The sequence below is a fragment of the Ursus maritimus genome, unplaced genomic scaffold (genome assembly GCF_017311325.1).
Source record: "Ursus maritimus isolate PB19 unplaced genomic scaffold, ASM1731132v1 scaffold_2, whole genome shotgun sequence".
Taxonomy (NCBI): domain Eukaryota; kingdom Metazoa; phylum Chordata; class Mammalia; order Carnivora; family Ursidae; genus Ursus; species Ursus maritimus.
Window position 1 is genome coordinate 71,987,980 of NW_024424452.1, and position 27,588 is coordinate 72,015,567.

Below are 27,588 nucleotides of genomic sequence, written 5' to 3' on the forward strand. Positions count from 1 at the left end.
AGAATTTCCACTAACAAATTTATTATTCCTGATAGCTTTTTGAATGAAGCGAAGAATTTAACAAAATATACAAAATATATATATATATATTTTTAAATCACAAGTGGATGATAGATTTACAGCATTGGTTTCCTGATTATCCAGAAAAGACAATGATGTCTATTTCATAGGACACTGCACGTGGGGGAGCCCAGCCGCAGGGCCGTGAGCCCGAGGCTGGGACACTGGCTGTGCTCTGACAGCGGGCGACACGCCCAGCCAGCGGGGAAGCCACGGCAGGGCCGCAGAGCAGCGCGGGCAGCAGGCGGGACCGGGCTGGCGAGGCCAGGGTCAGGTGTCAGGAAGCAGGGGTGGTCGTGCCCCTTATTCTCCGGAGGAGCCATCGTGAAGCGAGAACGTGGGACCGGCTGGAACAAGCTCCCTTGTGTGCACACATGTGCGTTCACAAATATCAGCGCACACTTCCTTCACTAAATTAGCAAAGGGGTTTGGGTGGGAGTCGTGAGTCTACAAACCTATCAGAGAGACCAGGGAGGGGAAGCCTCAACCTGTCAAAACAGGTACCCGGATTCAGGGGGAATGAGCACCTGCTGGGAGGGCTCCTGGGCTGGGGGGCGGGGAGGGGCGGTGAAGCCCACGCTCTGGCCCAAGGAGCTCAGACATTAGCCTAGGGATAGGCTAATGCTCCGATAACTGCCGTGTGGCCCCTGAGGAGTGTGGGACAAGGTGACAAGATTGTCCCCACGTGTGGGGGAGATCAGGGTCCAGTTATAGGCACCACTAGGACTTGAGATGGGCCTGTTGGGACAGGTAGAGGCGGAAACTGCATCCCAGCCAGAGAGAGAAAGTGAAGAGCCCCTGAGGAGGTGTGCGGGGGAGCGGATGGTGGCCCTTGCAGAGCGTTTCTGGAGGGTACAGGAGAGAGGTGGGAGGAGCTGGAAAGGGGGCTTGAGGCCCAAGTGGGTCCTGAAGCAGGAATTTTCACTTAGGTTGGATAAATAATAGGGAGTCCTTTGCGGACTCATTCATTCAGCAAATATGTCCTGTCTGCCAGCACCCCCAGGCGCTCCCCGCGGTGCCGTGCCCCTGCTCTCCTGCGGCTGGTGCGGCCTCCGCACAGCCCGGACCGCTCACAACCAGGAGCGCCCCCACCAGCTACAGAGGGAGGGGAGGCCAGCCTGGGAGCTAGGCATGGCAGTAGGAAGGGGTCACTTTGCGGGTGAGGGCACTTGGCAGGGTCGGTCACCAGTAAGATGCCCTTAGCTGAGTCCTCCAGCAGATGACATAGGGAAGAAGCATTCCATCGATGCCAGGAATGGAGGGCCAGAAAAATGGGGCAAGGAGAGCGGAGGCAGGAGGCCGAGGAATGAACACCAATCTTCCCCACCTCAGCCTGCAGCACGCGCCGGTCACGGGTCAGCGGGGCCGGGGGACTCCCGCCCCGTGCTCCTCTGGTCTTCTTGCCTGTAGTCATCCTCCTCTTCCTGCTCCGTGTGAGGCTCTCTCACCTGCTCTGGAGGCTTCTGGTAGATCATCCGATTCCTGAGAGCAGTGAGGACAAGAGGGGAAGGGTTTGCGCTCACTCAGGCTGGGGGAGCTGGGCCTCGTGCTCCTTATGGCAAAAGCAGCCATTGGCCCTGCCCCCCCTACCCGTCCGGACGCGAAGGGACCCTGGGCTGAAGGGCTAGCTCAGAGTGCACAGGTAGGTGGCACAGACTTGCTGTGCTCACGAGATCAGAAAGTTCTAGGAACAGGATGGCCCCGCTGGACCACGAGGGCCCAGCCCGTGCAGGACGCTCCGCCCCACCCTTGTCCCCTGCACAGGCCACAGGGAGCCTGGGGAGCTGAGGGCCTTACGGTCAAGCACCAGGACGGCAATGACACCTGGGGGCAGCTATCCCCAGGGCTGGTGTGGGTGGAAAGGCCACAAGGAGCTGCGACACTTCCTCCCACTCCGCTCAGATAGCGGCCCACGGGCCGCCCGCAGACACTCACGGCTTTGTGTCCTCGGCCTCGTCCTTCCCGCGACAGCAGCAGCAGTAGACGATGACACCGATGAGGATGAGGGCTGCAGCCAGGCCCCCCGCGATGCCCGCGTACAAGGCCACGTTCATGGAGGCTGCGAGAGGCAGAGCAGAGAGCTGCACCGCCCGACTGCGGCCCTGAGCCCGGGCCTCGCGGGACGACGAACCACGGGAAGGGACGCCGCTGGGCGGGCGCAGCCTTCCTCCCGGCCCCGGGAGTGCGGCCGGCTTCTAGGGACACTCCGCAGAGGGCATGGCCTTGTAGACAGGGGACCAGGCAGGTCTAGAGACTACTGGCCAGGCCAACGGATGTGTGGCCACCACTCCCTGGGCTGCCCAGGCTCCTCAGAGGTCCTCAGCTGTCCGCCGTGCCGGCTGTGACTCCGGCGTGTCCTTGAGCTGGTGGAGGTGACCCTCCCCAAAAGATAAGGTCCAGACTCTGTGGCAGCTGCCTCTGGACACTTCCCTCCTGTGCACTGAGTGGCCCTCAAGGCAGGTAGGACTGAGCAGGTTTCCAGAAGTCCATCTGAGGCTCTACTTCCAAAGAACGGAGGAAACTGGACTGACCTCTGGGCGAGGGAGCATCTGACTGAGGGCACCCAGCCACCCTGCCAGCGGGTAACCCTAAAGGGGCTCCCCAGTTCACCCCCACAAGGTCTGCCTCAGCTGCCCCTTTGGACCCCAAGCCAGTGATCTTCGGGCCTTGGTCCACTCCCCTCCCCCTCCCCCTCTCCCTCCGTCCACCCCCCAACCCGCTCTTACGAGGTCTGACAGCCACGGTGATGTTACAGGACTCGGTCCCCACCTCGTTGCTGGAGGTGCAGATGTAAAAACCGGACATGTCTGTGGAGATGTTCTTCAGAGACAAGGTCTGGCCCGTGACTGGGAAGGAAGGACGGTCAGGGTGAGGAGCGCAGACACCACGGTTCAGGGGAAACACCTAGGAGTGGGGGGGCCTGGATTCCCGGGTGGGTACAAGTGCTGCCTTTGAACTTGTCCGAGCCTCCTCTGTCCTGCGGGGAGAGCATCCACCTCGAGGCCTCCCGGGACGATTGCGGGCGGGATGCACCATTCCTGAGGGCTGAGAACTCAGTCAGGGCCCCTGGCTCTGCCACGGATTGATTTTGTGACCTTGGCCCAGGAACGTAGCTCCGCTGACCCTTAGCTTCTTTATGTATAGATAACAATGGTCCGTGTGAGGCACTGTAATAGCATAAAACGGGGTACTGCTAATTCAAGCCCACATCAGGCACCTGATTGTAGGAAGCGCCCCAGGAAACATAAAATGCGTATGTGTTACGTGAAAACGCTTTATAATTAGAAGATACGCTTCTAAGCACTTTTATGATCTTCAGAAACCGAATCCTTTAGCGTGGACTCGTGGAAGAAGTCTCTGAGCAATCAGGAATGGTCCAATAGTCCTCGTGAGACACCTTTCCTGCTCAGTCTGTGAGCCTGTGAATTTCTTCCCCTTGAAAGGGAGAGCTTTACGCTTAGACATCTTTACAGGCCCTGTCCTCAGAGATGCTTTGTCATAACTGCTATTCTGAGTGGAGAGTTAGAGACCTTTTCCTCCCAGCAGCCGCGGAGTTAGCCTCGTGAGGGCCTGCTGCCACCAGGTGGCGACATTTCATCCGGAGATGTTGGACCCGGCAAGTGGGACCCAGTCACTGCACGGCTCAGACGTTTCAGAGGTGGCTCCTAGCTTCAGTAACAAGTCTAGGCCTTCTCTGACTCACTTATTTTGCTTAGTGTTATACCCTCCAGCTCCACGCTGTTGCAAATGGCAAGATTTCATTCTTTTCTATGGCTGAATAATATTAGATTGCATATACATAACTCTTCTTCTTTATCCATTCATTGGTGGAGAGACACTGGGCTGCTTCCATATCTTGACTATTGTCAATAAAGCTGCAATAAACATGGGGTCCATGTATCCCTTTGAATTCGTGTTTTTGTATTCTTTGAGGAAATTCCCAGGAGTATGATTACTGATCGTAGTGTAGTTCTAGTTTTAACTTTTTGAGGAAACTTCATACTCTTTTTCACATATGTGGAATTTAAGAAACAAAACAAATGAGCAAAGGGGGAAAAAATAAGAGAGACCAATCAATCAAGAAAAAAGATGCTTAGGGGCGCCTGGGTGGCACAGCGGTTAAGCGTCTGCCTTCGGCTCAGGGCGTGATCCCAGCGTTATGGGATCGAGCCCCACATCAGGCTCCTCTGCTATGAGCCTGCTTCTTCCTCTCCCACTCCCCCTGCTTGTGTTTCCTCTCTCGCTGGCTGTCTCTATCTCTGTCAAATAAATAAATAAAATCTTTAAAAAAAAATGCTTAACTATAAAGACCAAACTGATGGTTACTGTGGGGGGAGTGGGGGATGGGTGAAACAGGTGATGGGGATTAAGGCATGCACTTGAGATGAGCACCAGGGACTGTATGGAAGTGTTGAATCACTATATCGTACCCCTGAAACTAATATTACAGCGTGTGTTAACTAACTGCAATTAAAATTAAAATGTAGGGGCGCCTGGGTGGCGCAGTCGTTAAGCGTCTGCCTTCGGCTCAGGGCGTGATCCCAGCGTTCTGGGATCGAGCCCCACATCAGGCTCCTCCGCTAGGAGCCTGCTTCTTTCTCTCCCACTCCCCCTGCTTGTGTTCCCTCTCTCGCTGGCTGTCTCTGTTAAATAAATAAATAAAATCTTTAAAAAAAAAAATGTAAAAAAAAATTAACAAGTCCAAGCTTCTTAATGTTATCACAGGGTTAGAGGTCTGGTCCTGCAATCACCTTAGCTTTATCGCTCAGCCTCCCCCGCCCCACCCCCAATCTCTCGCAAGATTGTATCTGGTGTGGATTTCCCTTGTCTGACGTGCTACTCCGTATACTTCCTCAAATGTGAGGGCCTATGACTTTGTCAGCAATCTTGTATGGTAAGTGGAACAAATATTCAATGTCCAATGTCACAGAGGTAACCAGAGGCTTAGACAACTTAACGGACTTGATGAATGTCACAAAATTAAGAAATAATAAAGCATCACAAAAATCCTGTTTAAGGTTCTAGAACTATCACAACGGCCCTAAAGCAGATGAAGACAGTCTCTGTCCTGCCATGAGGGCCGACAGACATGAAACCAGGGTGATCACAGGGGGGTTAGAGTTAGAACTGGAAATGCTGTTTGAGTTGATAGCAAGGGAGTTTAATCTCATCTGAAGGGTCCTGGAATGCCAGTATAAAGAACAGAGAATAAAATAAAATCATCGTAATTTCACCAGCTAGAAATAACAGCCGATGGTTTGGGTTATTTTCTTCCAACCTTTCCCAATGTACTTTCTTCAGATGCTTCCCTTGAAACCCACAGCTGTATTTTCTGGATACTCATTCTCTATAAAATGCTACTGCTCCTATCCTAGAATTTCATGCCTCAGGATGTTTTCTGGAATATTGCTTACATGTGACATTAACATGCGGTACTAAAAAAGCAGTCCGTGACCAAAGCAAATTTCGAGATCATTGAGAGAGGGTCAAATACATTTTTTTAACAACAGAACTCTTAGAGCTTCTAATTTGCTAATGAGCCCTGGGTGTCCCTCAATGGAGGTTATAGTAATAGTGGACTTATTTTCTTTAAAATGTTTTTAAAATTAAAGCTAGGTAACATACACTGTATTATTAGTTTCAGGGGTATAATTTAGTGATTTATCAGTTGCATATAACACCCGGTGCTCATTACATGAAGTGCCCTCTTCAATGCCCATCACCCAGTTACCCCAACTCCCCACCCCTCTCCCCTCCAGCAACCCTCACTTTATTCCCTACAGTTAAGAGTCTCTTATGGTTTGTCTCCCTCTCTCTTTTTATTGTTTTTTTAAAGATCTTGTTTGTTTGTTTATTTATTTATTTGACAGAGAGCGTGCAAAAGGAGGGGGACCGGGAGAGGGAGAAGCAGACTCCCCGGTGAGCAGCGAGCCCAATGTGGGGCTCAATCTTAGGACTCCGGGACCATGACTTGAGCCAAAGGCAGACGCTTAACCGGCTAAGCCACCCAGGTGCTCCTTCTCTCTGTTTTTATCTTATTTTATTTTATCCATTCTGATACCCTGTGTCTTTTGATTGGAGCACTTGGTCCATTTACCTTCAGAGTGATTATTGAAAGATAGGAATTTAGTGCCATTGTATTACCTGTAAAGTAACTGTTCTTATAGATTGTCTCTGTTCCTTTCTGGTCTTTGTTACTTTTGGTCTCTCTGTTCACAGGGTCCCCTTTAATATTTCTTGCAGGGCTGGTTTAGTGTTCACAAATTCCTTTACTTTTTGTTTGTCCTGGAAACCCTTGATCTCTCCTTCTATTCTGAATGAGAGCCTTGCTGAATAAAGTATTCTTGGCTGCATATTTTTCCCATGTAGCACATTGAATATATCATTCCAGTCCTTTCTGACCTGCCAGGTCTCTGTGGACAGGTCTGTACCAGCCTTTTGTGTCTACCCTTGTAGGTTAAAGACCTCTTGTCCTGAGCCACTTTCAGGATTTTCTCCTTATCTTTCTAATTTACACGTTTCACTATAATTTGTTGTGCTGTTAACCTATTTTTGCTGATTTTGAGGGGAGTTCTCTGTGCCTCTTGGACTTGAACGTTTGTTTCCTTCCCCAGATTAGGGAAGTTCTCAACTATAACTTGTTCAAAAAAACCTTCTTCCCTTCTTTCCCGGCTCTTCTTCTTCTGGGACTTCTATACAATGAATATTATTTCAGTTTATGGAATTGTTGAGTTCCCTAACTCTACCTTTGTGATCTAATAGTTTTCTTTCCTTCTTCTTTTCAGCTTCCTTGTTTCCCATAATTTTATCAATATCACTGATTCGCTCTCCTGCTTTGTTCCTCATTTCTATGGCCTCCACTTGGGACTGCATCTCGGTCGTAGCATTTTTAATTTCAGCCTGACTAGATTTTAGTTCTTTTGTCTCTACAGTAAGGGAGTCTCTAGTGTCTTCTGTGCTTTTTTCAAGCCCAGCTAGTATTCTTATAATTGTTGTTTAAAATTCTAGTTCAGGCATCTTAGTTATATCCGTATTGATTAAATCCCTGGCTGTGAGTACTACCTCCTGTTTTTTCTTTTGGGGTGAATTTCTCTGTCTCATCATTTTGTCCATAAGGGAAAAGAAGAAAGAAAAAAAACCCAGCAGTAACAGCAGCGACGACAAAGAAAAAAACCAACACTAGATCCTGGGTGTGTTTTGTTCTGCTTGTTAATAGAAAACAAGAAGGAAAGAAAAAATATATAAATATATTACATATATTTATATATATGAATATATTAAAAAATATATAATATATATAAGTGAAATAAAATAAAATGAAACAAAATTTTAAAATATGGATGCTCAATACTATTTTCGCCTGAAAGAGCTGAAGCCTTGCAGCCCTCTGTGATCAGTAAACTTGGTGAGAGCTGGTTGTTTGTGCTGGTCTTCTGGGGGAGGGGCCTGTCAGGTGAGCTTCCCCTGGGGGAAATGTGCCTCCAGGGCACAGGGAAGCAGAGCTTGGTGTAAGTGGCTCCGGACTCCACTAGGTGGCGCTGGTTTGCTCCCTGAAGGCTTCAGACCTGATGGCGGGCTGATAAGGCAGGCCCCCCTCTCTAGCCCCAGAGCTGAGAATTTGTGCCCCCCACTCTTCAGTGGTCCCTCACAGAACAGCAATCAATCACTCTTGTCTCCCCAGTTGCCGTCAGAACTCTGTTCACCCTGCTTGTGTCTGAGCTTTTTTATCTCAGTCAAGTGACTGAGTTTCAAAACTCCAAATTCTAGGGACTCCCCAGTGCAGACCCACACTGTTCCTCCTGGGGAGGGTCTCCCCACGCTTCTGCCTTTTGCTGGACCCAACCCAGGAGAGCACTCACACGACCATGCAGCATTTCACAGTTCATGGCAACACAGCAGAAAGCCAGCACCTAGACTCACTGTTCTCCGCCGGCTTCCACGTCCCTAAGCCTGGGAAGAGATCAGCACTTAGGTGCAACCCCTTCGTTTTACAACCCAGGGGATCCTCAGACCGTGGTGTCACACCTGGGATCCCGCCCTGCTTTACTCCTGAGAACCTTTAAACCAGGCACGTCCCCACTGCGGCAGACTTCTAGAAGCTCTGATTTTGCACTGTCCCTCCCCAGCGCCGTATACTCAGCTCTGCCACACTGGGTTCAAGTCTCTGCGCCTCCTACCTTCCAAAAGGCGGTTGCTGTCCTACGTGTAGACTTGCAGTATTTGTTTTCTCAGAACCTCCAATCGATTTCTCGGGTGTTCCAAATGATTTGATAACTATCTAGTTGCATTTGAGGGAGGAGACAAACTTAGGGCCCCCTACCCCTCTGCGTCTTAACTCCTTCTCCCTAATGGTCTAATTCTCTAAACTAATTGGATTTTTTTTTTATTTTTAAGAGGCATCTTGGGGCACCGGGGTCGCTCAGTCAGTTGAGCGTCCAACTCTTGATTTCGGCTCAGGTCATGTTCTCAAGGTTTGTGAGACTGAGCCCCGCATCAGGCTCCACACTCAGTTCGGAGTCGGCTTGGGATTCTCTCTCTCCCTCTGCCTCTGACCCTCCCCTGCTCTCCCTCTCTCAAATAAATAAATAAATAAATAAATAAAATCTTAAAAAAAAAATAGAGGCATCTTGAAGGAACACACTTTGGGAAATGTTCTATGACCCTGGGAATACTTATGGGGACGATAACCCTTATCAGATTCCTACTACCTTAGAGTGTGAGATTCAGTCTATCAGGACAGAAGACTTCAGACTGCCTCCAGGACCTTTCCAGTCATCAAAGCCCGGCTTTGGACTCTGGGCCTTGTTCCCCAAAGGAAACGGTGGACCATTAGAAGCTGGTCTGGAATTAACCAGCGCATATCCAGTGCCTCCAGATCTGCTCTGATTCTGAGTTGGGGCTCCCAAGCCCCTTTTCCTCTTGGAAAGGACCTAATACTGCTTCTGAAATCCAGCTAAAGCTCATGTTTTCGCTGCAGTGGCGACACCTTGTGGTCAAGAGGAGGAACGCAGGGACAGTCCGCCGCCCACTTCCCTGGGCTCCAACGGGGAGAGATTTCCCCAGAGAGGCCCCGGTCGCCCAGAGGCACTGATTTCAAATCGGCAAGACTGAACTTTCCTGTCCCGGCCACTCTCCACCCCACAACCTAGTGAACAAGCTCGGGCTGCCACCTCTCAGGATCCTCAAGGTCTTCGCTGGTGGCCCGGGTCCATGCCCAGCCTTTAACCCTTCAAGAACCATCTCCTTTGAGGTGCTCTGGCCCCCAAATTACCCCCCTCCTTCTTCGATACCCAAATTCCTACTCTCTCTCTGTGCACGAAGTTCTTACAAAGGATGTTCAGAACTATCCACAGGGGATCGCCTCTTTCCTCTCCACAACCTTCAGGGAAGGGGGTATAATGACCATTCTTGGTTTTCAGAGGGCGATCCTAAGGGTCAGAGAGGCCGTGAGGACTTACAGCTACAAGTGGAGACGTCAGGACTGAAATTCTTATTTACTTGTTCCAGAGTCCCTGTTCTTTCCGCCGCTGGCTTGCTCCCACCGATCACTAAGTGAAAGGAAGCGATCTCTACGTCTTCAGAGGGAGAGGAACCCTACTCTCCCATTGTCCACTGTGGACTGAAATGTTTTAAAAATCAGAACTGGGTTGGGTCCGACTCTGGTGCGCTGTGAGGCAGGTGGAGTCCAAAGGCTCTGAGAAGGACCCCCTGCTCCATCCCAACAGCAGGCGTAAGCTTGTGTTGTTTCTACCATGAACCACACTCCCGGCCAGCACTCCCAGATCCGGACTCTGACTCCGGCCAAATCTTAACCCGCAGCAGCGTGAAGCTTTTCCCAAGTAAGTGAGAGAGTCTCCCCTTGACCTTCTTTCATGCCTTCAGGTTTCTCCTCTTTTGAATCACGGAAAGACAAAGTTTTGGCTTCTGATACCTGGAAGTCTTTCCTGATGGAGGCAGGAGACCGTGAGTGGGGGCAGTCATCCGTGATGGTCCTTGGACAGTGCCTGTGGCCTCTGGGGCAAAGGCCAGCCTCCCAGGCCCAAGGCACGGGCTCTTCGTGATCCCCCGTTACTGCTTTTCTTACAGTGATACCTCCCTCCTCCCTGCCCTCGGCTCTGCAGAATACTCACAATTCCCGGGACACGTGCCATGCCCCCCTGTTCATCCTGGTGGATCTAGCCCACAGAACACATAGCTAATAACACCTCGCATGAGGACTTCTAACTACCTACCGGGCATGGTCTCCATGCTTTACATGCACTTTCATTGAATCTTCATAGGAACTCTGTGAAGGACTAGATTTATGTCCATTTTACAGATGTAGAAACTAAGGCACAGAGAGGCTAAGGCTATTGCCACGGTCGCGTAGCTAACACGTGGTGGAGCCAGATTCAAGGCCACGCCACGCTCTTAGCCACCGGGCTATACGGCGACTCAAGTGCCCCCTCCTTGGAGAAACCTGTCCCCTTACGCATCCTCGGGTTTACAGGGCCACTGGCTGTGAGACTCTGACAGCATTTACCGCGTAACCTTCAGCCTTGGGTCTCCCTATACACACTTTGCTGGCAGGAAGGGCAGACCCACCACTGGCCACGGCAGACCTCGGTGATCGTTGCTGGAGTCCCCAGGTCATGCGGAGGCCAGACATGCAGGCCCATAGACCCAGATGAGAGCTGCCAGGTGGTTTCCAGAAATTCCAGACACACTCAATAACAACTTGCCAGCCGGAAATTTGTAAACAAAATTGGAAACTTGTTGAAATCCACAATATACTTTCTAATTTACACTGGATTGGGTGGGTTCTTTTTTTTCTTTTTTTTTACTTTTAAGAAGTCCTCATCTTGCTCCCAGGTGAGTGAAGGACAGACAGACAAAGTTCATCCTGGTTTGACCGAAGGCCCAGTCTGTACATTTACCGGGTGGGACTGACCCGGCCCCGGCGCACTTCTCACACGTCTCCAACCGCGGCCTCACTGGTCGCTGGCTACTTCGTCTCCACGGACACTGAGCGGAGAGACCGCCCGGACGTTAAGCCAGCCGGCACCTTTCAGACCTTGTCTGTTGTGATCTCCAGGAGCACTGGCGGTGCCAGGGGGTCCTGGGGCCCAAAGATGCCACCGAGGTATTCCCACACCAGTTGGCAACAAGGTAATGACAGTAAGATATTTATATAGGGTTTTTTTTTTTCCAGTTTGTTTCCTGACCAAAGGTCAGATACCAGCTGCCCAGTACGAAGGTCTCCAGGCAACCACAGCCGAGCCTAACGCCTCCTTCCCTGAGAAGGAGGGACGCTCACAGCAGCCCGGGTCACCAGCCGGGTGTGGCCACAAACGGAGGGCGTGTTTGGGAAGGTGGGGTTCAGTGGAGCCCCGAGATGGACTAGCCTGGACGGGGAATGGGGATGGGAATTCCCGCCCCTGACTGGAGCCACAGAGCTGGACTCGAGGCCTCAAATGTATACGTTAGGGGCACCTGGGTGGCTTAGTTGGTGAAGGGTCTGCCTTCGGCTCAGGTCAGGATCCCCGGGGTCCTGGGATCGAGTCCCGCATTGGGCTCCCTGCTCAGCGGGGAGTCTTCTTCTCCCTCTGCCTCTGCCTGCTGCTCCCCCTGCTTGTGCGCTCTCTCTCTGACAAATTATACATTTTTTTTTTTAAAATGTATACTTTAGGACATGATCGCAGTCAAAATTAAAATCCCACCCAGTGCTTTTATCCACATGTGCCCATTCAAGGGAACTGAGTTACGGGGAGCAAAGAGAACAGGCGAACATATGTGACGTGCTCCCACTGAGAACTTACGTGACTCACTTTGGTTTCCCACAACAACCTACGAGGTGGGGGTCATCGTGAGAAGACTTAGAGATGCTGCGGGGGGAGGGGGGAGGGAAAGGGCAGCCCTTCAGGGAGACCTGACTGCTCTGGCCAGGATCCCCCCCCCGCCCCCCGGCAGCCCTAGTCAATCACCCGCGTGGCGGGGGAGCTGCGTTCCCCGGTGACCCCGTTACCTGCTGGGGCCGGCCGCTCCTGGTTCAGGACGTTGTAGCTCTTCCAGCTGTACTGAGGGGCTGGAGAGCCCTCCTTCGACTGGCAGGTCAGCTGGATGTTGTTCCCAATCACGGTCTCGCCCTCGATGCCACAGTCCGGCTTGGAGGGCGGCACTGTATGGGCGAAGGACCAGAGTGAAGGCACGAATCAGGTGGGGCTCGGCGACAGCCCCCTCCCGCCCCAGACGCCCGCGCGTACTCCTTGGTTTGCTCTCAGGCAAAGTCATGGCCCACTGGCGAGCCACGGTGCTGTGAGATCCGTCCTCCCCGGACTGTCTCCTCGGTGGCCTGTCACCATCATAGAGAGGCAGCGTGCACGGACGTCAGGACGCATCCTGAGTGCGAGATGAGAGTCACCACCCTTATAAACGTGGGGATACTGAGGCCCAGAGAGGAGACTCGGCAAGAGCTGGGTGGGGCTAGAACCCAGGTCTTCTGACTCCACATCCAGTGCTCTCTCCAGCAGCTCATGTAAGCTCCTTCTGATGTTGGCCCATCCGTGCATTTTAGGTAAACCTCGCAGTGCCCAGTGCCCCCATGTGTAAGATGAGGGGACAACAGGCCCAGACTGGATTTGGCCACATTTGCCTGCCCCTGGGTTAGGGGAAAGCCCCTGTCTCGGAAGCCCCCCAACTCAGACTTCTTAGGGAGTTTCCCTCGTGTTAAGCGCTGCCCTCGTCCTGGGTTTTGCTGATGAAATGCAGCTGCTCGGAGTAACTGGGTGATTGGAGAGACCCTGGGTGGCAGCAGAGTGGCGTGCTGGGTGGAGAATGAGGCCTGAAGGGGTGGGGGTGGGAGTGCAGAACGGCAGAGACAAGGAAAGGGAAGCCTACAGAAAGGAGGTTACAACAGGCCAACAGGCCCCTCAACTCACAAGCCTAACCTGATCGCCCACAATTCCTGAAGATCTCAAGCTGGTCCGTTCACTGGGCACGGCCGTACCCCCGTGTAGAATGGCTCATTCCACAAACCTTACCGGGCGCTTACAGAATGTCTGATACCGTTAGGCACTGGGATGACATAGTGAGTGAGTTCCTGTGTTCAAGGAGTCCAGTGGGGGCAAAAGACAAGTGACTGGACAGTGACCGGGCAGGAGGCAAGGCTGCAGGGGGCAGGGAAGGCACAAGCAAGGGACACTGACTCCCACAGCCTGGCTGTGACCTGGAGGAAGAGTGAGAGTAAGCAAGGCCAATAATGGAGGTGGTGGTGGTCAGAGAGAGGGGAGGGCCCTCTGTACAGAGGGAATGGCATGTGCAAAGTCTCCAGGGCAGGAAGGAGCATCAAGTATGCTTGAGGCTTCAGGTGGTGTCCTTGGGGCTGGGAAGGGGAGAACACGCAGTGCGGAGGGCTATTACTGAATCCCTCCACCTCTTTCTTCAGACCCTTGGATGGTCTGCTTGCCCCAGTAAATAGCACTGCCCATCGTACAATCCAAACTGCAGGGATGCACGGTCGGTGAGCGCGGAGAGTGGCGCAGCCCCCCACCCCCCACCCCAGAGTGGCCGGGGGAGGCTACCCAGGATGCACAAGCCGCCCGTTCTGGTTTTTCTCTGAGACAGGCAAGGGGTTCTTGGGTGTGTGTGCCCCACAGCTCCTGCTGCTCTCGTGAGGGCCACCAGGTGTGGGACAAGCATGGGGTACTCGCCCTACACCAGCCCCGGTTGCACAGTCCCTACACCTAAGAGGCCCAACCTTGGTTCAAGAACCATCTTTCTAGGGGTGCCTGGGTGGCTCAGTAGTTAAGCGTCTGCCTTCGGCTCAGGGCGTGATCCCAGGGTCCTGGGATCGAGCCTCACGTTGGGTTCCTCCGCTGGGAGCCTGCTTCTCCCTCTCCCACTCCCCCTGCTTGTGTTCCCTCTCTTGCTGGCTGTCTCTCTGTGTCTGTCAAATAAATAAATAAAATCTTCAAAAGAAAAAAAGAGAAGAACCATCTTTCCATATCCTGGCGCAGGCCCCAGGGACTGAAGCAGCTGGGGCAGGGAGAGACTGCTGCCTTCAGACCACCGTGCCAAGCAGCCCTCCGCCCCGCTGGCCCAGCAAACAGGTGCAAGAGAAGGTGAACGCTGCTTCCCCGGAGACTGGCTCTAGGTCAGGGTTGGTGACCTAGAGGTCTCAGAATATCCCTCCCCACGCATGGAAAGCACTCAGCCTGTTTCCCAGGTGGGCCGTGACCAGGGGGCTACAACCTTCAGAGGTGGACAGGCTGCCTGGAGTATAAGAGCCCCGAGAAGTGTCACATCGGGCCAGCGTCACCCTTGGTGTGCATGACTGTAGTCAAGCCTTTGCTCCACCAGCCTTCTCTGGGATCCAAGACAAAAAGGGGAGAGAACAGACCAAGGCAAAGGAGCACATAGAGAAGAGAAGCACAAAGAAGCAAGCTGGGCGTGTCCAAGGCCAGCTTTGCCAGCAGGAATTATTAAGGCAAATCCTTCATTCACTCTGGAGACAGCAGTAGAGATAACAAGAGACCAACCTCCTCCTAGGAGACCAGCCTTATGAAGGAGTGTGGCCGGTTTTTGTCTGTCCCCCTGCCCCATACACCCAGGGCCCTTACCCTCAGCCCCCAGGCTCTCCTCCCACCCCAGCTCACCCTAGGCACCCCCCTCACTGTCCTGATCCTTCTCTAAGGGTTCCCTCCCCAGCCCCCCATCATCAAAACCAGCTGGGACCTCAAATCAGCTCTAGTTCAAATAGCCCCTCCTGCGGGGCTGTGAGGTCTGCGGGGCTCCCGGAGATCTTGGGTTCTGGGTGGGCTCTTCCTACCTCCCAGACTCAAGGCAGCTGCTACCCGGAGATTCCTGGATGGGGCACCGCGCCGCTCCAAAGCCCGCGCCTCCCGCTTCAGACGCCAGGGGGCGCCAGAGGCCGAGGAGACGACCAGTCCCGGCCCCGGAGCGCCTCGGGCCGGCCCCAGGGCCAGGTGGCTTCTCCCTGGAGACCAGCTCTGTGAGCTCCGCCCCGGTCCCCCGGTCCGGAAGCTCTCTGCTCCCTCAGTTTACGGTGAGGTCACCGAGCCCGTGTGGGCGGCCCCGCATAATTAAAGCCCTTCCACCTAAAAATAGCCCAGTAGCAAAGCCATTCGGAAACAAAACTTTCTTTTAAAGATTTTTAGTGGATTTCTTAACAGATAGCACAAAGTGATTTCTCTGTCTCTTTCTTTTCCTCTCTCTCTTTCTCTCTCTCTTGTTTCAAAGCAAAACACTGAGTTCCACAATCTCAGATTAAACTTGTATCTTTGCCCCCCTGGTTAGCTAGTTCCCTGGTTAGGGGGCCGTGGGAGGGGAGGGCGGAAGGGGACACGCACAGGTGAGTGGGGTCTTGCTGCCTTTCCCTCAACCAGCTTGTTGCTAGATGAAAGGGGGAGCTATTTAAGGGAAGCCAGAAGGAGACAGAATCAGCCAGAAAAGGACCAGGTCCAGAGAAGTGAGGGATTCAGCTAGGGGCCAGCCAGGGCAGTGGGAGAGGAGGAAGTACAGAATAGAACCGAGATACAAATGTGCATTTTTTGGCTTATAAAAGCTCTCCAAGGAGCTAACGCAAATAAAAATGAAGAGCCATGCACACAAAGCAATTTGTCACAACATTCTAATGGCTTTAATTGGAACTGGCTGGGTGTTCAGTCAGGGACGGGGGACTCCATCCACTCCCCGAGTGGCAGGAGCTGAAAGGACCCTAAGTGCTAAGACAGCGGCAAGTGCTACCTGGTGAGGAATGAAAAGAGCAAAGTACCAGCCCATTCGGCTACAAATTCACTTACGGACACAAATAAGCACGTGGACACGAGCTGGAAGTCAACATGGACAAGTATAAAACCGGGCGGTACAGGCGGATGTTTTTCTTTTTTAGTTTCTCTCTCTCTCTCTCTCTTTTTTTCCCCCTAATTAGTATTTTTAAGAGGCAAGGCAGCATCACCAAACAGTTATTTGTTTGTTTGTGTTTGGCCCAAGGTTGCTATCGAGGCAGGACGACCAGAGAGCAGGGCTCCATTTCAGCAGCTAACAGCCTTCTGTGTGCTACACACCTCGACCTGAGCGGCCCCCCAGAGAGCAGCCCCTAGACAAATGTCACAGCACCCCAGCTAGGTCGGGAGCACCTACAACACAGCTCTAAAAATGCTAGAAGACGATACTGTGTGATGGCGACAGCTCCGTCCAAGAGATGAGAGGGGGTGTGAATGTTCCTGAAGGTCCAAGACCATCAAGAGGCCCCCCGTGAAAACCCAGAAACAACGAGGCACACACTCACAGGGCGGTGGGGCTTCCCAGACCCCAAGCAAAGACCTCCCACGAGGAAGAGCAGGTTCAGAACCCCATTATCGATGAGTGATGTGTCCAAGCTGCAGGTGTTCTGTGGACAGATGAGGGCGAATGACACATCGAGCGAGGGCTGGCTCAGCTCTGCCCCACCAACCCTCCTCCGTCAGCAAGGATCCAGGAAGGGCAGAACACAAGCTACTGCCGTGGCCAGCTAAAACATCACTGGCAAGCTCACGTCTGCTGTCACCTGACAGAGAGGGTGCTTTGACAAGGTAAGTAAACCTAGAAGAATTTGGGAGTTGTCTTGTACTTCAGGATCAATTACCGGCCAGGAGTGGCAGGCTTGCACAGCGGCGGAGTGCAGGGCTTTGTATCTGGGCCGTCGTGTTCTGAAGGAAGCTTGCACACTTTCTACAGGTGTCTTGAGCCTCCGTGTTCTCTTCTAGTAAATGTGAGTGTTAATACCCACTTTCACAGATGGGTTGCAAAGATTACAAGAGACCATATTCATAAGACTCTTCGATGCCTAGCCCATACCTGGTCCTCTGTAAATGGGAGCTATTGTGACCATGAACTTGGGGCAACTTTCACACAGACCAAGGTCATTGCAAGTGGATGGTCGTTTTCTCTCTAAGATAAATCCCCTCTGTTTTCAGAGCAGGAGAACACAGAGAAACGGGAAATTTGGCTACAGTGTTGAGTGCGGGGTTGTGAAAGAGGTCCTGTGCTTCCCTTCTGCAGACAAAAAAAAAAAAAAAAAAAAAAAAAGGCTCTGCATCTGTCCACAGGAGGCCTGGAATTCTATTAGAGATCCCTTGTTACTGAAGGTCACTAAATCTGAAATCCGTCTTCCTAGACAAGAGGACTTGACAGTTTTAACATGTCATTCCTTTGCAAGTTAATATGTAAGTTGACCATAATTCCAATCAACTTCTATTTTTAACTAAGCCAAGTGGTTTAAGAAATTAACATGGGAGAATAAATGTGCAAAAATAGACAAAACTTTTTTGGAAAAGTTTAGTAAGAGAAGGTATTACACAGTGCCGGGTATTAAAAGCCAACTATTCAAACACTGATAGCTCCAACTGAAAAACAAAACAAAAGAAAACAAAAACAAAAACAAAAAACCCCTATATAGAGGGATAGATGTGTGTGTGTGTGTGTGCGTGTGTGTGTGTGTGTATATATATATCTCAACGCTGAGTATAAACATGCTGTAATCAAAACCATGTAATAGCATAGATGAATAATTAAAGAAAATGAACCCAAAAAGGAGGAAAACAGCAGCCATGTCTGTGTAGGTCTTACTGCAGGACAAAGCGGGCGTCCCCGTGCAAAGATCAGGGTTTCTTTGCTACAGTAAATGATGTAATTGGCTATCTGCTTGCGGGGCCACAGGGGCCCAGAGTGGACAGGCAGAGAGCAGGAGTGAGTGCCAGAAGCAGGGGCTGGGTAGAAAAGGATGGGGGGCACACATGCTACCTGCGTCAGGTATACCTGTCAGTGCACCCCCTAAAAAAAAAGCTGTGGAGGGGATTACGTGAGAGCCGAGAGAGAGAGACACGTGGCCTAGCCAGGCGAGCAGGCCTTTGCCTTTCTCCCTTTTACCCTCCCGCCCCTGCCCCTGACAGTGACCTCAGAGGAGCCACACCATCCCCTCCCAGGGGTGGGAAGAGTCAGATGAAAGAAGGAGGGTGAAGAGACAGACCCAAGCCCTCACTCCCCACCGCTGGTCCCCAAGCTCTGGGTGGGGCCCAAATGGGGGGTGGAAGTGAAGCTTTATAGTGGCCAGATTAACAGTTTGATTTGGACTGCACTGAATTCTTTTTTCACCTAACCAATTAACAAAATTGACAAAAATTAAAAAGACTGATAACATTCAGTACTGGCAAGGAGGTGGGAAACCAGGCATGCTCATAAAATGCTACAGAAATGTAAGTTGCTTTGAGGAAAGTAGCTTATATTTAATGAAGGCATTGTGTTTGACCTAGAAATCCTACTCTTTAAGAATCTATCCAATAGAAATAAAAGCGCCAGAGTGGAAGAATATCTATATATCTGTACATATCAGTACTGTTCACACACAAACTTGGAAACAGCCTGAGAATATCCATCAGTACGAGCACTTGAATAAATCATAGGACAACCACGTGACGGAGTGTAGGCTGCTCGTAGGTGGGTCTGTAGGGATTGATCTGGAGAAAGATGCATCAAACATTACCCATAAAACATTGCCGAGTGATCTTTATCATATGATCTCTTTTTCTTTTTCAAACGAAAGGAAAGAAAGAAAAAGTGTGCGTGTGTGTGTGCGTGCGTGTGTGTGTGCGCACACACGTGCATGTTTGGAAAGGACGTGGAGAAAAGTATGGAGAAATATTACCATTGGCTCCCATGTTGGTGGTAAGGCGGAAGGAGACCATTAATTATTCTGTCTTCAGGGCTACATTGTTTGATTGATACAATGCGTCCAAAAGCCAGGCAGCCGCTCCCCACAATTAAAAAAAAAAAATCCCACTAAGAGTATAAATGGAAAAAAATAAAGGAAAAATGATCCATCGTTTTGGTTTAAAGCGTGGCTACCTCTCAGGATGGAGGCCATTCCTTGTGTCAGACCCAGAGGGGCCGTTCACTAAAATGTGCCCGGTAACTGACTCTGAGTCACGTGCCTCCTTTCTCGGGGCCGCATCTACAATCTAAAGATACTGAAGTAGATGGCTGCTCAGATTCTTCCAAAACTATAAGCTCCAATAACAAGGGATCTGTATGAAAAGAATGTCATCTGGGGACGTATTTCAAAGGCCACAGACCCTGATCAGCGGGGTGTGGTTGGGGCCCCGCGGTGGAGAGATGCTGGTATGAAGGGGTTCTACTGCTCAGCTGAATTCGGGACGGGAAAGTCAAGATCAGGCTCTCAGCACCCAAGGAAGGCACAGTGAGAGTCCTTATTTAGGATCTATGATTTCCCCTTTCCTTCTCCCTAATACGTGTGCCGTGAAAAGGAAGAGCACTGGACAGAGACGGGCAGATTTTTCCAGGCTGACCCGGGGGGCCGCTCCAACAGGCCTTCTCCACTGGCCTGGGAACTGTGCCACGGGTGGGCAGCTCAGAATAGTCCTCCCTTAAAAAGGGAGAAGCAGCCCCCTGCCCAGGCAGCGGGATGAGGGGAGGAGTCTGACCTCCTGGTGGGGCACGACTCCCCCTGGCTTTCCCTCACCACGGGGGCTCCACCTCTCCCCGCACCCCTCCCTGCCCTGCCTCCCTCTGCCCCAGGGAGGAGACAGAGACACTCACCGAGGACCAAGAGCCGGACGCGTGACTTAGAGGTTCCCTCCAGGTCCGCCATCAGGGAGACCGAGCACTCATACGTGCCGTTGTCGTCCATGGTCAGCTGGTTTATGGTGATGGAGGCATCTGACTGCTCAGCGTTGCTCGATATGTTGGCACGGTTCTTATAAAGGTCCCCGTAGATGTAGCTTTTCGTCAAAAATTGCCAGATGAGCACCCTTTCCTGGGAGGAAGAAGAAACACCGCTTGGTCTTACCCCAAGTCTTGGCATGGTGCTCGCAGCCTGTGCTAAGTACCCCCATCCACCACTTCTCTCGGCACGTGCGGCTGTAATATGCAGTGCCCATTGGGGATTCCTCTTATAACGTATATGTACTTTGAATAAAAATATTGGAAGACCAGGGCAGGGAGGCCGTTCATGTCACAGGAGCACATATGGATAAAGGGGCTTCCTCGGATCCCCACGCTATCACCTCTGGTCACCTCTGGCCTCTCTCTTACCCATTCGATTTCAGTCCATTGTCTGTCCTCACTCGTTCAGACGAACAATATTTATTGAGCACCTATTACGTGCCACACATCGTGCTAGGCAGCCCTTGGCTTCCAAGCCCCACTTTATCTACTTGACCCTTGCCGTTGGAAGTTATTTATTCATTGATCTACTCGTTGTTTACCAAAAAGAACACGAGACTGGCTAAGATCACTACTTTCTAGCCAAACTGCCTCCGTACAAGTCCCAATTCTGCCCCTTACTAGTTATACGACCTTGAGCAAAATGTGACTCCGTTTCCTTTTCTGCAAAATAGAGATAAAAATAGTGACACCGATTTTATACAATTTTTGTGAGGATTAAAGTATATATGCAAACCCGTTAGGGCCTTGCCTGACATGGTAGTTTTGCTGGAAGTACCTACATTCTGCCAGACATCACCACTGAGCATCTACTAGGAACGTGACGTTCAAAGATGAACAACTCGTGATTTCTGCCCTCAAAGAATAAATATTACGACATCCTGTGATTAGCAATGGGACCTCAGAAGAGAGGCATTGCATCTAGAAAGGGAAGTCTGGGAAGGCTTCCTGGAGGAGCTCCCAGAAGACAATGCCTTGGATCCTGAAGGACAAAGGACAACCGGCCAGGCAAAGGGATAGCGGGTTGGGGCAGAGCACGTTGGAGGAGGACAGATGTATTTGGCATTTTAAGCAAAGGGAGAACATCGAAGAAAGACCTAGGAGTGGGAAGCTATGGGTCAACCCCAAGTGGTTCAGTATAAACGGAGTGAGTATGTGCGGGAAGGGTGGGTGGAAGGTAAGCATGGACAGGTAGCAATAAAGATCATAGCTGCTATTTATTGAGTGTATGCTACATACTGGGTCTATTCTTTGTATGTATTATCTCATTTAATCCTCACAACACCCCCGTGATGGAGGTATTATGATTATATCCATTTTACATATGAGGAAAACAAGGCAGCAAGGGGTTAAGTACTTCTCCCGAGCTTCCGTGGTTAACCAAATGGCAGGGCAGGGATTCGAACCAGACGTTCTGCCTTCGGAGCCTGGACCCTGGCGCGTCGTCATTGTCAGATCGCAGGCACCGTGTATCGGGGACTGAATAGGCTGCATTTTGTCTTGAAAGCACTGGAGAGCCATGTATTTTAGGAAGTTAGCTCTCAACCCAGGGTGGGAAATGACTTAGCAGGAGAAGGAAAGGCAGTTAAGAAATCAGCTTAGCAATTCAGATGAAAAATGCTGGGTCTTCAGATCGGGCTGTGGCAATGCAGACGGGAGGATGAAGTGAATTTGGGGAGTGTGAACAGGGTCAGCCAGTGGCACTGGGGGTCAGGGAGTGGCAGACCTCAACGGTGAGGGTCTTTGGCCTGAATATTCGGGTGCATGGTGACGTCACTTCCAAGAGAAGAAACACCCAGAAGGAGAACATTTTAAGAAAAAAATGATGCATTCTGTTTTATAGGTGATGTGCTGAAGTGTCGATGGGACACCCAGGCGGGGCTCAGCAGGAGCTGGACAGGGCAGCTGAGAGCGCCTGGAGATGAAGGTTTGGGAGTCAGTGACTTAGACGTTAACTGAGCCGTGGGCTAAAGGAAGCCGCCCCAGGTGAATGAGTACGGTATGCCAGGTACCCGAAAGGTCGGGGAGAGGTCAGATAGATCAGAAGAAAACCCGAGATGAGACTGCCGAAAAGCCAAGGGAGGAAGAAGATTCCGAGATGGGAATCTTTTCCAGCAGATCTTTCCCAGCTCAGCTCTTTCCTGAAGGGCTGGCTCTGCCCGGGACTCTTCATGCCCCAGCCGCTCTCCTGATCCCAGCTGCCCCAAGGCTTCCTCCCTGGACACCCCCTCCCCCTTGCCTGGACCTGTTACAAAAATTTCCTGGAGGTCACAGATTTAATCCCTTCCTCTGCGCCCTTGCTTACTCTCAAGGGGATTGCCTCAAATCCTTTTGGAAGTGAGGGATCCATCAGCCGACAGAAGAACTTCAGTGTTTCTCTAAGCGCTTAGAGAAGTGCCTGGTGAGACCCTGCATCTGGTTGGCTGAACACATGTGATGGGGAAAGAGATGTCTTTCAGTTTCTTCAAGCTCAAGACAGCAGCTTCCCTCTCTAGGTTTTACCCTGAGATTCTGGACATAGATAGGACCTGTGCCCATGGCCCATCAGGGTTCCCAGGGCAACAGACAACAGGGTGTATCAGGCAGGCTTTACTCTCCTCTCCCCTTGGGTGTCCTGGGTCACCCCTTCTTTCTTGTCAGGGAAGAAGCTAAATGCTTCCACTCTGGGTATTCCTGGGGGCCCGATGCTTACCTCTGGCAGGCAGGTTTGCACTTTTTTTACTTTTATTTTTAATTAAGTAGCTCCACACCCAGCATGGAGCCCAACACGGGGCCTGAACTCAGGACCCTGAGATCAAGACCAGAGTCGAGATCAAGAGTCCAGTGCTTAACTGACTGAGCCACCCAGGTGCCCCCATGTTTGCCTTTTAAAAGTAGAGCTTACTGGAACTTACTGAACCACAATGGAAAAGACAACTGGTAGCCTAATGGCGGAGAGGGGTACTAGAGACTTCCCTGCCAACTGTATGTAGGCACATGAACAAGATCTGGGATCTGTTTAGGGACCTGTTTTGTGTGACCCCCCAACCCTACATCCATGCTTTCTTTTTCTGAATGTACTTAAAAAAAAAAAAAAACAACCCGAGGTTGTAGAATTACATAATTCCTTCAACCCTGGGAACTTAAGTAGGATGCCCTCAACTGATTTGAGTCCTTAGGGAGCCAATGTGTTGCCACTTATTTAAATACGGTTCATCTGGAGCCCCAAGAGGGCCAGTGTACCCCTTCTGCTTTCCAGGTGCCTCCTTCCTGAATCGCCAGGAGGGGTGGCCACCTGCGCGGGGAGCCTCGGGTGACTTAATTTAGTTCACCTGAAGTCAGTGGACGAGCTGGGGTTTATTCTTGAAGAGACTCACGGACAGGCATGCTTCCTATAGGTTCACATACTAATTTTTTGGTAAAGATTTATTTATATATTTGAGAGAGAGGGAGAGAGGGGCAGAGGGAGGGGAGAGAGAGAATCTCAAGCATGCTCCCCCCCCAACTCCAATCCTGCCCCCGCCCCCCGTGAGTGTGGAGCCCAACTAGTGGCTCGTTCGACCTCATGACCCTGAGATCATGACCTGAGCCAAAACCAAGAGTTGGGCACTCAACACACTGAGCCACCCAGGCGCCCCTAGTTTCACATACTAATTTGTACAAAAATGCCTTGGTGCAGCTGATGCCGAGTAATTATGAAGATCGTTCCTGAGTATTGTGTGACGGTTACGAAGTTGGAACAGGCAAGTCATGGGTGTGAAAGCTCTAATTGATCGACCTCATTGAATTTTTAGTTGTGCAGCTAAAGTCTCTATTTTCCTATTTGACGACTGCCGAAGTGTTCTGACACCCTATGTGAAACCTGAATTGATGTATGGTGGGGACGTTCGAGATATTTTTGTGATTTTAACTTCCCCTTTTTGTACATGTAATATTAAGCAAATGATGAAACATTGCTCTAATGGTTTAGCAAAGGAAGGAGAACGAAAGACCCTAATTTCTGGGTGGAGAAGTGGATCAAGACTGTTACCAAAAGTTTGTCTGTGTTATCGTACCTGACTTTAAGATCCAAACTTTTTTTTGGCCAAGTTGTGCCTTTCCTCCTAGAATTGTGAGTGGAGCACAATACCAGCCCTCGTTTTTACACTGTGAAGTGGATATTGTTACGGGGATCACACCGGGGCCTTTCTCGCTGGTAAGCAAATCATGCCTCGTGAATATATGATCTACGGAGAAACGCCTACAGTTTTACCTGCTGCTATGGGCTGTCTGTTGGAGAATAAATTTTGAATGTGTTCCTCCTCCCACCCCCAAAAATAAAATAAATAAAAGTAGATGTCACTCAAAGTTATGAATAGATGCACCATTTCTTATCATCAGAGAAATGGGAATGCGATTTAAAAAATGAGATACTTTTTTCACTTACCAAAATGGCAAATATCACACAGTTTGAGAACACTGCGTGTCGGGAAAGTGGGTGTCCTCCTATTGTGCGGAACGTGGAGACTGGCATGACATCTAATGAGAGCTCTTTGATCTTACTTATCAAAATTTTAAATTCACATACCCTGTGACTCAGAGGTTCTCTTTTTAATGACTTATCCCACACGTATGTACTTTATATGCAGTGGATGCTATCTATGCGTGCTGTATACGCCCACAGACCATTCCTGTAGAGACGTCTGTCGCAGCAGTATTTGTAGCAGCAAATATGGGAAATAAATATCCATCACTGGCTCATAACATGGAACATGTTTAAAAAACGAGACAGATCGCTTCCAGGCCTTTCGGCTAAGATCAGGGTAAAAAACGAGATCGATATAAAGGTACTGACACATGGAAGGAGCTCCGTGACGTATTACGAGAAGAAGCCAAGCGCAGAACAGCGTGCGTGTGCTGTCTATGTAAACGTGCATAGTCATGTATGAGCGGATACATATATATGGATGTTTGTGTACGTGCCACCCCAAAACTCGGAAGAGTGGTTCCATTTGATGAGGAGCAGGAGACTGGGAGTTCAGAGTTTGGTGTAAGTCTTACTGCTTAATCTTCAGTCACATGCCTGTGTTGTTCAGACACGCATGCACCCAAGTGAGCACTCAGGCTCTGCCGAGGGGAGCACCTAATGCTTCCCTGTGGAGGCCATTGGGTAGCCTCTGTGAAATCATAAAAGCACGTAGCCTTTCTGGGAGCGTATTCTAGAGGCATACCGGTCCACACGCAAAATAACATATGTCAATGGTTATTCTTGGTAATTGGAAGATCGGGAATAAGCAAGTGCCCATCGTTATGGGGCTGGTTAAATATTAACAGTGTATCCTCGCGATGGACTCCCGTGAAGCCCTTCCAGAAGGAGGGAGCCTCTATCAGCTGGTACAGAAAGCTCTTCCAAAACTATATTAAACGAAAAACTCAAGGGGCAGAACAGTGCCTAAAATGCGCTACCTTTTGTGTAAAAAGAGGGGGAAGTAGGAATGTGCACACACATACACACAAAACATATTAACATTTTCTTGAATTTGCATAAAGAATCAATGGGAGGATACACAAGAAACTACGTTGGTTCTCTTAGCCTAGAGTAATATTCAAATAGGTAATAACCGCAGCAGAGATACAACCCATCAGACAGACGCTGGGCCCAAACAACCCGTCCCAGTGAAAATCGGCCTTGCCTGCAGGTGGGGAGTGTAGGGGGTGGGGGGGCGGAGGTGGAGAGGAACAGGGGGACCAGCGTGGACAGGAGGGGCAAGGACGGGAAAGAGACTTCACGGTGTTCGCTTTTGATGATGTTTCACTTTTGGAACCATGGGACTGTATTACCCATTTCAAAATAAAAATAAAAAATAAAATAAAATGTCTTCTATATTCCCCAAAGGAACCTAAACAGGAAAAAAACCCCAAAACACTATAAAATAAGCTCTGGCCTCAAGAAGAGCTCTGTGCTAATCAAAAGAAATGACTGTCTCAAATGATACAGTTTAGGTGATTTGAGACTGACCGGCAGGAGGATATTTTAGGGAAGGTCACTTTTTCTAAAGTAAGTGGCATAACGTGCCCCTTGCTGGGTCACTCACTACTCTCGCCCCACCCAGTCCAGCTTGGGTGCTAGTGTTTATTCTAACATTTACTGAAAGACTTGCAGTGCTTGTCCTCTAAGAGGTCATGGTCAGGCCGGATTCATTCCCATGATACCCTCAACTTTTTTAAGGATCCTTACCGTGTGAGTCCTTAGAAGCTTGTCCCATTGGATAAATCCATTTCGGTCGGAGGCAGAAGTGTGGTAGGTGCATGGAAGGGTAACGCTCTTTCCCCGGGCAGCCCGAAGAACGTCCTGCGGGGTTTCCACAGAGATGGCATTGACAGTCACCCAGACTGGAACGGATTTGGGGGGTGGGAAGAAGTCAATGCCATAGCATAGCCACTCGTTGCCCATAGGACCTGTGAGGGAATGCCCAGGGACCTTCTCCTGCAACCACAGCTGGACACACTACAACTGTGATCTCAGCCATGGCACACCCGCTGTTCTCCAAGACCGAGGCGAAGACAGTCGTGTGCCCTGGTCCACCCTATACCCACCCCGCAGCATCACAAGAAGTTAAATGCATCGTCTGGTAGCTAACAGCCCAGCTTTGAGCCCCAGCCCCACCTCTTACCAGCTGCGTGAACCTCTCTCATCCATAAAATAGGAACACGAATACTTCCCAGAGTTGCTGGGAGAACTTCATGGGATAATATGTCTAAATACTTTTTTAGTCCCTGTCACATAGAAAGCTCTCGATAAATATTCCTCCCCATCTTTTTTTGTCATGATGATGACGTAGTCAATCATTTAACAAATTTTCACGGAGCACTTCAATGTGGTAAGGCATTTTATAAATAAGATGAAAGCAAGCTAAAGAGATAGAGGGTATTCCCAGGTGAGTTTATTCCACATAAGTCTGTCATGAGAACTTTCTAGGCAGGAGTAAGTGTGGTCCATGTGAGGAACAGCAAGGAAGCCGTGCGGTAGGAGGGGAGGGAGGAGGCGAGATGAGGCAGGGAGGTGGAGAAGTCTCAGGTCACATTGGGCCTTGTAGCCCATATGTAGGACTTCATATTTTTCTTTGGAGGAGGCGGGAAGCCCTTGGAGGGATTTAAGCCAAGATAATAGGGTTGACATATGTTTTTAAAGGCTCATCATGGCTGAAGTGGAGTGAAAGGAAAGAGGAGATTGGGGAACAGAGTGGAAGCAGGGCAACGAATCAAGAGGCTATTCCAATTATACCGGTGAGTGCTAACTGGCTTGGGCACAGGTCCGGGCAGTGGAGGAAGAGAGAAGTGATCCAGATTGGAATGTGTGTAGAAAGTAGAGCCAACGGGATTTGACTGCAGATTAGATCTGACATATTAGAGGAAAGGAGGGGGCAAGGATAGTACGGGATTTGGCCGAAACAACTGGAAGGATGGAATGGTCATTTATGGAGTTGATGAAGACTGGGGGGTTCAGGTTTCAGGGGAAAGATCTGGAATTTGTTTGTGGACATGTGAAGTTCGAGATGCGTATTAGACACCCGATAGAGGTGTTGAGGGGACAGTGGCCTGGGGAGGTCACTGAAGGCCAGAGGATGTGGGGAAGACAGAGAAGCACACAAAGATGGGGAAGGTAAGTGGGATGGAGCCCTGGGGCACTCTAGTGCTTCGTGGTGGAAAAATGAGGAGAAACCAGCAAAGAGGAAGGAAAACTGGTCAGGGGGTTAGGAAGAGAGTCCCGAAACTTGTTCCCCCAAATCCCAGCAGTTAAAGTATTTCCTGAAAGCAGAGGGGATCAGCTACTCCAGTGCTGCTGGTCTC

At 50.5% G+C, this 27,588-nt stretch overlaps 1 protein-coding gene across 1 annotated transcript; it reads right to left on the reverse strand.

The window, feature by feature from the left end:
* GPA33 (glycoprotein A33) lies at positions 1-26,307 on the reverse strand. The gene is made up of 6 exons (XM_008695555.2): positions 25,976-26,307; positions 19,654-19,870; positions 12,065-12,217; positions 2,787-2,906; positions 1,996-2,119; positions 1-1,542 (listed from the first exon to the last, which is right to left on the reverse strand). The coding sequence occupies exons 1-6, from the start codon at positions 26,189-26,191 to the stop codon at positions 1,410-1,412; spliced, it is 963 nt and encodes a 320-aa protein (XP_008693777.1). The 5' UTR covers positions 26,192-26,307; the 3' UTR covers positions 1-1,409.
* Between the last annotated feature and the right edge of the window lie 1,281 nt (positions 26,308-27,588).